Raw genomic sequence first — 12,066 nt, 5'->3', positions numbered from 1 at the left:
CCATCAAATGCCAACTACACTGCAAAAGTGCAGTATTTTGATTTGAATAGACAACAGAACCTGCTGTTTTCAGGTAGTAGGTATCAATTATATTGACACATAAAAGAAGTAAGAATATTTATTGTTGTCCTAGCAGTCATTATTATCTCTGCTAGGATCAAAAAGAAAAAAGAACAAATAGAATGGAATAAATGAGACAGCAAATCCAAGACAGAACATGTTGGGCTGTACATGTTTTACAAGAGATATTTCAAACATGGACTGAAGGAGTCGCTAGATACCCTTAGTTTTAGCACAAGGTGTTCCTTTTAAAGTGCTCAAATAGTCAAATTACTTGATTGAATTGCCTGCTACACTGCAGAACTAGCCATTCATGATACTTATTTTTGACACTGCAGTTATGCATCCATCTTAAAAAAAACCAACGCCCACTTAATGCCTTTGCAAAATAAAGGTTTATTTTCAAATCAGCATTTTTTTAATATCTCCAGAAAAAATAGATTTTAAAAAATCACTATGTTGGGATGAAAACATTACATTGTTTTCTTACTGTCTGGAAGAAGTAGTACCTGTATTACTCCTTTAAAATTTTGATAGTTTTCAAATATGATATGATCTTACAATTTTTCCAAAGGTTTACCCTATGCTCTGTTAGTTGGTTATGAAAAAGAGATTAATTTTAAGATACAAGTTCAGCAATTTGCCTTTTGTTCTTCTTGATCATTTAAAAATATTAATATATAGTAATATATCACTATCCATCTTGGTTTCACTTACTAATGTAAAATATTAGGATCAGATATTTTTATCTATATGCATGGAGGACACGGAATATTACCTATTTCAACAATAAAGTATATTTTTATTTTAAAAGAAAACATATTTCTGTACTTTTTTTCTTGAACAAATTGCTACTTCTGAAAGCCAAGACAGTCACTGTCTGGGGACTCTGAATATTCTGATCAGAACACTAGAAAATAAAAGGTGTTTTTAGACAAAACTGTGACAGTGTTGCTCAAGGTATGATCCTATATTTTATCTTTTCGAGAAAAAGATATTCAGAAAACCAAAGTGAGAAGAAATTTGGGCATAAATTATTGAAGCCTTTGCTGCGCCAATCCAAACATCATTGTCATTTAATATATGCACAATTATTTTAGATAAGCTAAAAATGTGTGGGAAAATATGATTCCTTCATTTTAATTCAAGATTTTTTTCCCCTAAAGGGCCACTTGCAGAAATCTATTTTTATTGCTGAGTAGTAATCAAGGAATGTCCCACTCAAGTTTTTAAAGTCACCTCTCCAATTGCACCTTAATCTATATTAATTTCTGTGCAAATTTTTTAAAGTATAAATAAGACCCTCTTTCAGCCTAAAAGCAAGTTACATTCGCAGTAAATTCCTCCGTCTTAGAGACCACTTCCTTTTTTACAATTCCTAGGCAAAGTGACTTTGACTTATCTTGTCATTTATTAAAATTCATCAGTCGATATAGGAAGTCCGCTTGCATACATCAGTCCCTATCTTGGTAAAGACTCTTACTGAAAATAAAAGCACTTTTTTTTTCCACGTAAATAAATCCGACTTCTTTCTTGCAACTCAAGGTGGGCGATCAGATCGGTTGCATAATAGATATTGGGAAGCTCACTGGCAGGGAGCCTTAAGAGGCAAGCAGCTATCTCAATTTTTCTCACTTAATCTTGGCTTCACGTCAGAAGCTGTGCAGCAGTGCAGTAGAATAGGGCCTGGCAAAACCTTTGCGAGCAAAGAGCCTTTTGTGCTGGGACTGTGGCTCGATACCGTCGCCTCGGCCGTTGCCAAGGCTGGATTTCCTATTGATTTTCCTCCTCCTTTGCTTCCCCAGGCTCGCGCTGCCCGGACATTGTGGGTGTGCGTGCTGGATTTCTCCCGGATGCTCCCCGACTAACATGGATGTCCCACCATCCCTTGCAGTGGAAGGTTGCTCCTTGGCGCAGTGAGTGAAGAACATGCAGCGATTGCTAATGGGTTTGGGAAGCGGAGACTCCTTCCTCTCTCTGTGACCATGCCGTGATCTCGTCTGCGGCCACCACTCGACGCATCCTCATTCCTACCCGAACCGGGAGCCTAACGCTAGATCGGGGAAGTGGGTGCCGCGCGTGTGGACACAGAAACACCATGAAGATTATTTCCCCGATTCTAAGTAATCCAGTCTTCAGGCGCACCATTAAACTCCTGCTCTGTTTACTGTGGATTGGATATTCTCAAGGAACCACACATGTATTAAGATTTGGTAAGATTCCCCATTCCTCTCCATCGCCTGGTATCCGGCTCAAAGGCAGCCGGGATATAAACAGGCGGCTTCGCTCTGCCAGGCGGGTGGGCTCTGTGCGTTTCGACCTGTTCACTGCTCCGCCGCCTCCCGGTCTTTTAAAGAACCCACTTGCGTTTTTCATTTCATTTCTTTTTCCCCTTTTATTTAAAAATAAAATAAAAATTAGCCGCGGGAGGATGAAGTGGGTGTTAGTGTGTAGTAGTGGTCGCTGCGTTACCTCCCCACGGTAGCCAGTCACGGAGACGGTAATGACGCTGGGGTACGGCCACCGCCGCTGCGCCTGCCTATCTCCCCGGGAGCCTTCCGGGCTCGCCGGCTGCTCCTTCCCCACGAACGTGTGCGCCGGGGCTACGCGCATCTCGGGCTGCCCAGCCGATGAGTTAATATCTAGTAACTCTTTGGGAAGTTGGCGTCCGTCCGCTTCCGCCTGGGACCTGGACAGGTACGCAAGTGAAAGGCACTAACCCTTTTGATCTCTTTTGTCACCAAAGAGCCTTTTCGATTAATACCACCACTTTCCCAATCCCTGGTGCCCTTACAGGTACGCGGAGCTTTTATAAATGTTGTAACGTTGAAGGCTCTACTTAGCAAGGGGAGGCTGCTGCTTAACTGAAATGAAATTGCATCCTAAGGAAGGGTTTTTGTTTGTTTTTAACTCGTGAGTCCTCCTCCCACAGCTTTCTCACTCGGCATCCTGGACTAATAAATGATGAACAGTGGTGATTGGGGTGGAGGGAGGCTGTGTATCAAAGTCTCCCTGCATTTTTATTTCACTTATAGCATGATTTTTTAAAAATGAGGTGACAGTTATATATTAGGGGAATCTATTTCTTTCCCAAGGAATCAAGTTTCCTTAGAGCGCGAAGGAAAATCTGAACGTGAGACTCGGCGGAAACGCTGGACATAAGATTTGCTTGGAGGAAATGAAGCGTGGGGGCTAGGCTCAGCCGCTCTGGATGGCCAATGGAGTTTCAGTAGAACTAGTCAGGGAAAGTTCCCTTAAGTAGATAAGAGCCAGAGAGGAGAGAGCCAACGGGGGTAAATGCTCCCACTGTGGGTGCCTCCTTTGACAGTTCAAGTGGATTTAGACCAAAGAGTGCAGGAAAGCATATAATCCTGAGTATGTGTCTTTGAGATAAAAGCAGATACATTAAGTCACTCAGTCAAATTTAAATCGAAGAGTGATTGCCTGCACTTCCCATTATGTCAACAGCATCTTTTCTCTTTCCTTTTCCCATGTGCTTTTTCTATAATTACAAAATTTATCATCTTTCTCAGGCTTTGTGGAACCAGGGTAGAAATGCTTTCACATACTGAAAAAGGGAACCCTACCATCCTCCCCCACCAACATATAGACACTTGGAGTCCAGAAGACTGGTAATGACAGAAAAAGACAATGAGTTATAACTGGGATTCCTTCTGTAGTAGTTTCCCTGCTTTCTTCATGCCTTTAGATGGTACTTAAGCACGTTGCTCTTAGCAACAAGCGTCCACAGGAATGCTTATTTCTTTGGATGAGATAAAACAGGTCCCTGTATCACTAGAAATGTGTGTGTGTTCAGCTGTTTTGCTTCAAGCATGGTAAATGCTACAGTTTGGTAGTTTTGCCCAATATTTTGAGTAGTACAACCTACTTATTTGGAATACTGAAATATCTTCTGAAGTGTGTTTGTGAATGAGTGTGTCTTAGTGTGTTTGAGGACTGGGTGGGGAAAAAAGGAAGCCTGGGAGCCGGAAAACTGCCACTATTTCTCTAAAGATTTAATTATTGCTGCTCTGGTCTTGCAGCACAATATTTGCTGAATCATTAGATTGTTACATTCGCTGATCATTTCATATCTTCATATTAAAAATCTTGGCGGCTGTAGCAGAGTGTGTAGCAGCTTTCCAAAACAGCTGACACACACACACACACAAATACATTTTCCTAGACCAGTGCTTACTAAGAATGTCCTTAAGAAACAGGGGAGTAGGCAAACACCTTCCCACCCGTGCCCTGATACCTTAAACCAACAGCCCAGTTCCTAGATAACCTGTTATTTCCTCCATTAACTTCACACATCTTTCACGTGGAGATCCCTTTTCTCTGATTTCTGACCTGAGTTGTGGGGGGAGAGCTGTGTACATTGTATCAGTGGAACATTTCCCCTTGAGGATATTTTGATGCAATGGCGGGAGTTTTATTTTCTTTGGGGGAAAATATGTTTTAAGTGGAGTGGAGGGTTGCGTGTGTGTGAACCACTCTTGAGAAAGGTTATTTTCAACTTCAGCTGAAAAGGCGAACAAGAGCCTCATCCCTGGCCCCAAGCCTGGGAAGGGAAGGGGTTGGAGTTGCTGATGGAGCAGCTGCCCCTGGGTTGCGGGTGAGACCCTCCGCCTGTACCGAGGCGGTGGCATCCAGCCCTTCCTTCCCCTTGACCCGGGCTTGGCTGGTCTCTGCCAGCGGCCGAGCGTCTCTGCGGCGGCGCTATGGCAACCGCGGAGCCCGCGCGGCGACCGCCCCAGCCCCCCTTTCCCGCAGGTGGTGGAAAACCACCTTCACCGGTTCTCTGCTGCCCTTTCCCCGTTCCCACTGGGGCTGTGACCTGACCGTGCGTCCTACCAACGTCTGTAGATCGGTGAGCAGCTCTGGGTGCTGACCCTTGTCGAGTCCCTCGTCACTCCCGCCCCTCTTTCGGGTACTCAGTCTCTCAGTCAGAATCTCTTCTCTCCCCCTCTGTCTCGTTCTCTCTCAACACACACGCACGCGCGCGCGCGCGCGCTCTCTTGCCAAGCAAGTACGACACTTTGGCACAATGACTCCTCTCTGGTCCCCCGGAAAACTTCCTGCAGTCGCGCCCGGGAGCGCCTTGTCCCGGTGCCCCCTCCCTCCCTGCCTGGCCTCGGGGCGGCACTGCTGGGCCTGCTCCTCCCCGGCCGCTTAGCAAACATCTCCGAAAGTCTCCAGAGCACTGACCCCAGGGCACTCTCCTGAAGCTTTAAGGCAGCCTGGGGGCGGTGGGGGAGAGACCTGAGGCTCAGCTAAGGGTTAGCTCCTGCCCCGCGGGTGGGGCGGCGCCTCGCCGTGCGTGGGTCGTGGCCCTTTGCCCACCTTAGACCCTGGCTCGGCCCAGCTTGGCTTCTCCAGGGCGACCACCCACCGGGCGCGTTGTTGGGGACCCGGTGGATGTTGGACGGTCAGGGAGTCAGTTCCCTCGCTCTGGGTCGGCTAAGGCGTCCTGGGGCCGACCTTCCCGGGCCCCTAGCCTGCGACGCCCCCAGCCGGGCCTCTCGGCCGCGCGCCCGCCCCGCAGCCCGCGGCGCCGCGCTGTGTAGATGAGGCACCTTTGTTTGCCGGCGGCTGCGGCCCGACCCTGCTAGCGGCTGGAGAGGGAGAAGACGGAATCCTTCCGTCCGCGGGGGCGTCGGCCCCGATTCCACGGTCCCCCCGCACGACCGTGGCTCGGAGGTACTGGAACGTTTTTTTTTGTTGTTGTTACTTCAGCCACTCTCCTCTTCCGGGTCCGCTGACCTCAGCTCCTGGGAAGGCGTGGGGAGGGGTAGACGCCGGCCCCGGCCCGGCTCCAAGCGGGGCTGGCAGTCCCGCTCGGAGTTTGGGGGCTCTGGCATCTTCTTTATGGAATCACTCCCCAAGCCACCACTAGTATCCCGAGGTCGGGTTTTTCAAATTCCTGACCTGAAATGGCGTTTAGAACGCCGGGAATGAAGACATGAACCCAAACTTTCTCCCAAACTCGTGGGCGGCTCCTCCAAGATAGTCCTCTGCGAGGAGCTGAGCGTGTGGTAGGCCACTTGTTCCCTTCAGATGTTTCGACTTAGCTTTCCTCGCAGGCGTGCCAGTAAAACAGCTTTCTTAAAAGGCTTCCCAGGCGAGGTCTTCCTCCAGACACGCTGGGACCTCCTTGGCACTGTGCACTGACCCTGCGTCCATGGCACAGTGCATAGCCACCTCCCTGCGCAAGGTGAGGGCCACCAGATCAGGGACAGCCCGGATAATAGAACCCACAGAGTGAGAGGGAACGGAAAGGGTTCCTAGAGAAATTCCCCCTATTTGCTGGCCATCTCATGTGCTCCCAGATATAATAATTAGTAGCAGATGTTCTGCAATATCGAGGAGTGTGAGTGAATTGGTCGGGCTTAGGAGCTGCCGCTCTCACCAACTTCTTTGAAAGAGATTTTTCTTCCTTTGGGAGGTGAGGTGGGCGGGAGGGAGGAGTGGCCTTACATCTGGCAGCAGGAAAACTGGCTCCTGCGAGGCGGGGATGGGGGAGTAATAGTGGCTACTATCTGCAGCGGATAAAACCTGAACACCTACCTGCTCAGCTGAGCTCTGGAAAGCAAGGAAGAGAAATCTGTCCAAGAATCGCCAACACAAGGGCCACACTAAAAAAAAAAAAAAAAACTTTTTCACATAAGTTCTCACTTACTCTTAAAGCTTCAAAGAATAACTCTGATGTGATCCATCAACGGAGGCACACTCATTTCAGAAAATTACTTTGAAAAATGATCTTTTCGTCCTCTAGAAATAGCACCCATTCTCCACCCAGACACATGGAACTCAACACGTTTTCTGGCATTGTGAGGTGGTCTTCCAGAGGTGAACAAGGGTTTCTATGTCAGTAGACATTTCTTCAGACAGACACCTTTAGCTTTCTAGTTTAATTCAAGTGATGGCTGCAGTGTGTTCATTCCCTAAATTCTCAGATGACACTGTTTCAACATTTACTCAGCACAGGAAAGTTAATGTGAATTGCTCCCACACAAAGGAGGAACGTAACAGGCCAAACACAGGCTGCATCATTGATTATCAGAGCCTTTTCAAGTCTATTCACCATTAAAAAGAAGTGTCGCCTATGATAATGGTGACATGATCATTGATTTTTTTTTTGTTTAATTATCAACGTTTCTGATAAAGAAAATGCTTTGCTCTTTTGTGGTAGAAACTCAAGTGAAAGGAATTCATTTTCTCCTTCTGTTCTTAGGATTTTACTGTGTTATTGTAGCTCCAGCTCCATTTATTCCCTGGAAATTGTCGATGTCCATTTTTACACATCAAAGTAGGAAGTGGTTCACTGTCTTTCAACTGTACTGTACTTAAATCATTCATCTACTGCATCCATAATACCGGAGGTTTGCGAGAGATCCTAGGTTTTCCTCTGAAGGGTGGTCTAAAGTATTGAAGTGAAATTGCTGACTGTTTTGCATTTGAGGGGTGAAGCTTTATCCTCTATGGGCTTTCAATTTGTAGTCCAGTTATCAAGGTACTAGAAGTGCTTCAAATGAATCTTAAACCCTAAATCTTAGCATGAAAGGTAAGGTCAAAAGCCCCCGAAAGGGAAGGAAGTAGGTGCACATCATCATTATTGACTGGTCTAGATTAAACACTGGAGAGGAAGATTTCAATCTGATAACGTCACAGGGCTTCCTGTTTTTCTTTGCTGCTTCTGCTGACAATTTTGTAAGGTAATTAAATTGGCTGATTGAAGTCATGGTGGTCATGGGGCGATAAAGACCATTTGGATTTAATGGAATTTAAAACAACAGAGCACTGAACACAACTCTTACCGAACAAGAATTTTAATGGCCCATTCCGGGTGCTGACTAAATAGAACGCCCTGAACAAGTTTAATCGAAAGGGCAAGGCAGATTAGCACTATATAGTCTTTATGGTTGAAGATTGAGGAATTAAAATCATCCCTTTAAAAGACTCATTAATGCATTATTAAGATTTAATGTAGGTTAAATAAGCTTTCTTTAGACCTTCACCATATACTGTGAACCTAGGTTTAGGACCAAGTTTCAATAAGGAAATGTTTTTTTAAGAGCTGGCTTCATAAATAGAATTATGTATGTCTCTTATTTCAAGAACAAAAGACATTTAGAATTCTTTGAGAGTGTCCAAGGTGTTGAGGACAGGTGTTGATGATGAATCCTTTCTTTTCAGTAACTGAAAAGAACAAATTTGACTTTTCTTTGAAAGTTTTGCTTTTGGTAGTTTTTTCTTATACACAAAGCTTATCTGTACTAGAGAAACTGCAAAGATAATTTTAAAAATGTTCTCCTACAGTTTCAGCAGTGTCATAGGTATTTAACTTAGGCTTTGCACTGTCTTTTTAATCCTGTCTTTGTTTTTCCTTAATGCAACTTCACTCAGGTTACCAGACTTTAGTGCACTCAGGTTCCTTTTGCCCCTGGAAAAGGGCAATTCTTTGCTTTACACTGAGAATACATTTAGCTCCAGTTCCATGGTAAAAATCAAGCCTCAGTCTCTTATGAGATTGTTTCTTCAGACCGCTTCTTGCCTTGTGAAATTGTCTTCTTAAAGTTCTGTTCCTTTGATTATTCTAGAAAAATGTGAGACCCAAGTTTTTATATAAACATCTGCCCAATTTTGATTGTACATAATTTTAAAAAATTGTTTTAAAAATTCTGAGCTGACCAAACCAAAAGCACTCAGCTAAGTGGGAGGTGGCCCAAAGGTCACCAGGTTTCATCCTCCAGCCCACCCCATATTCCCACTCCTCACTGGTCCCCAAACAACTAGGCCTATTTGTCTCTTGCCTCACACTTTTAGGGCCAAATATTTTATATTGTTGTATTTTCGAAGTGACAATAAGCTTAGATAAAACTAATCTGGTATCACTGAGTGGGAGGTTAGAGAAGACCCTTAAAATCTTTCTGCAGGATTTTTCATTTTACATTTTATTTTTGTATTTGAGCTTTGTGGCTTGTCTCCATTTACCACAGCATTCAGATATAGCATTTCCCTATAGATTGATTTGAACCCTTTATTTTCTTAATTAAAAACAAAACCTTCTTTTAATAGAGATGGGTCTCTGGACAGCAGAGCTATATGTGATGTTCTGAAAGGGTCTTGGGAGGTTGTGGCTTTCAGATATTTTCCCCACTGACACACGTAATTCAATCAGCTTTTCTTTTTGGTTTAGCATTTGCCGCCTCCCGTGGCCTTGTTGTAAGACAAGTATATTCAGGAAGGGAGAGCGCATAGTCCCTGGATGGTAAAGTTGGGATGAATATATTAGATCAATCGATTCTGTGACAGAGATGCTCAGCTGTGTAAGAGAATACCAGGTGCCTAAGGGAGTGCTGAGTGATTAGCACTAATGTGATGGGGAGACTGAAAAAAGAGTGAAGTCAAGTGCCGTTTGATACCAAGTCTCTTCTAGATTTACTGCCAGACATCTCAGTGCGTTGTAAATTGATCTTTTTGCTTGTATTAGTCCAAATCTTTGAGCATATGTGATGATTTTAAATAAGACATCAGTGATGTTCTTACATTGACATATCTGCTTCCAATAAAAGGATCTTTAAATGCTTTTCACACCTTTTTTAAATCAACAAGGTACTTTTCCTTCAGTGAAATGAAGCAAGTGTTTGGAAGGTGTCGCCTGTAACTCCCATTTCTGTCTCCAGCTCAGCCTCACTCTGAGTCCTTGACCTATCACAATGGGAATATTGCTCAGCTAAAATGATCAAATAAGCAAAGCAAATATTAAAGCAATGTTCTGCTTCAGTAATCATCATAGGCTTTTGGTTTATTTTATGCTGTCTTTTTAATCCTGATTGTCTTACTAAGAAAAGCTTCTTTCTGTATTGTTTATCATACCTTTAGTGCATTCAGGCCCTACCGTGCCCAAAAGAAGTGAAATGAAAACTGTCTCAAGATGAAGGAAAACTATAGAATCATATAATATCTGAGCCAAAGGGGGCTTTAAAGATCAAATCTAGTATCCTAAGTTTAGAGATGAATTGCTAAGGGCAGTTAAATAGCTTGTTCTGGTCACAGCTTGTTAATGTCAGATTTTAGGCCAAAATATGAACATCCTGACTGCCGGTCAAGTGATGTTTTTCAGTGAATTATGCTGTTTTTCAAGGGTAGCCTCTGACTCTCTATGTTTTGCATCAGTTTTAGGAAGAGTCAGTGATTCTGGTAGCTTCCCCTAGACATTTGCTTCCTCTGTTTCTTCCACCTTTTCTTTCATAGAACATTATTCCATAGATTATTCCCTTTCTTTCTTCATCTCCTTCTTCTGTAGCTCCCCCATTCCCCTCTTTCATGTCTGTGAAGGTCTTCCTTTCCCCAGGGTCCAAAGCTTTGACCACATCCATTTATTCAACAAACAGTAATTGAGTACCTGTTATGTGCTAGGCAGATATAATTCTAAGACCCAGATTCTGACCTCAGGGAGTTTGTAATCCAGTTAAAGAGTAAAGACATATACACATTAAAGTACCAATTGAGAGGCACAGAAAATATATACAATAGTTGTTTAAAGGAGATTATTGTGGGCTTGCATTTTTATAGGAGAGATGAGACTCCGGCTGGGATCTGTAAAAAACTGTGTAATAGGGAAGAAGAGAGGGAAATGTATCATTGACAGAAGACTCAGAACAAGAAAAGGAATTTAGGCAGAAGTTACGAAGGTGACCTTTGGAACAGGGAATAGACTGGCCCTGTTAGAGGATAGATAAGGCCTTGCTTTTCTATAGCTTTAAGATTTAGGTTACAGGGTTTGTACTCTGGTTTGTTGCCCCTCGAAAGCAATTGAACATGGAAGTCTCGGCTTGACTTGGTCTGCAACAAGCAGTCAAGTGGTTTCTCAGTCTGCTGCTTACATTTTATGAAGAACAAGTGGATCTCTTTTTTCTGTGTTGCTGAAATGCAAGCAAAGGACCCATCCTTGTCCTTGATCATTGAAACCTTTAAGAACTTCTTGGTCTTGGATCACAGATACTTCTTAAGAAAAGTTCTGAAGTGAAATAAAGGAATGTCTTTTTAACATATGGCCAGATCAAATGATTAAGCAAGGAAAAGTTTCCAGTTAATCTAAAGGAGAATGCAATTGAAGACAACTTAAAAGTACCATTAGCTTCTTGCAGGGACATAGTATATTGTCTCCAAGGCATTCTCAATGTTTTTTGTCTAATTCCAAGAGATTTCCATTACCTGAAACAATACCTATACATATGTATAATTTCATATAATATAATAAAATTATTTAAAATCAGGATTTAAAATTAAATTAAAATTAAGAACAATTTTAGTAGAATGGGTTTATTGTAACATTTTCTAATTCTACATGAACTCAGGACCCTAGCCCTGTTTGAATTAGAATTTTACTCTTGACTTTGTCACCTAGTGGCTGTAAATTAGGAAAAATAATTAAATCTCATTAAGCCTTGACTTCCATTTCTGTAGAATGGGTGTTACTTTCTAACTTCCAAGGATAATATTTGAATTAATAGGAAAATGTATAGAACTCTGGGCTTATTGGTAGAAAAGGACTTTTGGGACTTTGCTCTATACATACACATCAGAATGGGAGGAGCCTTAAATAATTTAAATTCCTGGTTCCCAAACCTGGAGATCCTGTGGTTTAAAATGTTTCATTTTTTTCACAACTGCATAGTCATAGTATCTTCACTTTTTTTTTTAGAAAACTCTTAAGAAATGCACTTCAAAGAAACAAAACAGAACTCACCCGCAGGTTGAGAATCAATCATTAAGCCAAATAATCCTAAGGAGTTTTTGAATTTAAAATTTGTAATTCCTGTTTATAGTAGTGGGTGCATCAGCTTTCTGGATTGACAGTTGATAGTCAGGACTACGCTATGCAAAACAGTGAGTACATTTTGTAGATAAGGACATTTTGTGACTCGGACGTTTTATCTTTCCTCACAGAACGCAAGCAGTGTTGGGCTCTCGGCATACCACTGAAGGGCTGACTGA

General features: G+C 43.1%; 1 protein-coding gene across 3 annotated transcripts in view; it reads left to right on the top strand.

Annotated features, from left to right (window-relative positions):
• Positions 1 to 12,066, top strand: part of GRIK2 (glutamate ionotropic receptor kainate type subunit 2) — a 926,084-nt gene that overhangs the window by 347,877 nt on the left and 566,141 nt on the right. For 2 of the 3 annotated variants that reach the window (XM_074368582.1, XM_074368583.1), the window contains one exon: positions 1,866 to 2,273. In XM_074368582.1, coding sequence (XP_074224683.1) covers positions 2,159 to 2,273 — 115 coding nt within the window. In that variant the 5' untranslated portion in view covers positions 1,866 to 2,158. Of the gene's footprint in view, positions 1 to 1,865; positions 2,274 to 4,550; positions 5,764 to 12,066 lie in introns of those variants that run through there. The other variant, XM_074368584.1, reaches the window with a different exon arrangement.

This window comes from Camelus bactrianus, chromosome 8 (genome assembly GCF_048773025.1).
Source record: "Camelus bactrianus isolate YW-2024 breed Bactrian camel chromosome 8, ASM4877302v1, whole genome shotgun sequence".
NCBI classification, from domain to species: Eukaryota; Metazoa; Chordata; class Mammalia; order Artiodactyla; family Camelidae; genus Camelus; species Camelus bactrianus.
Note: the sequence above shows the minus strand (reverse complement) of the source record. Positions and strands in the feature narration are given on the sequence as shown.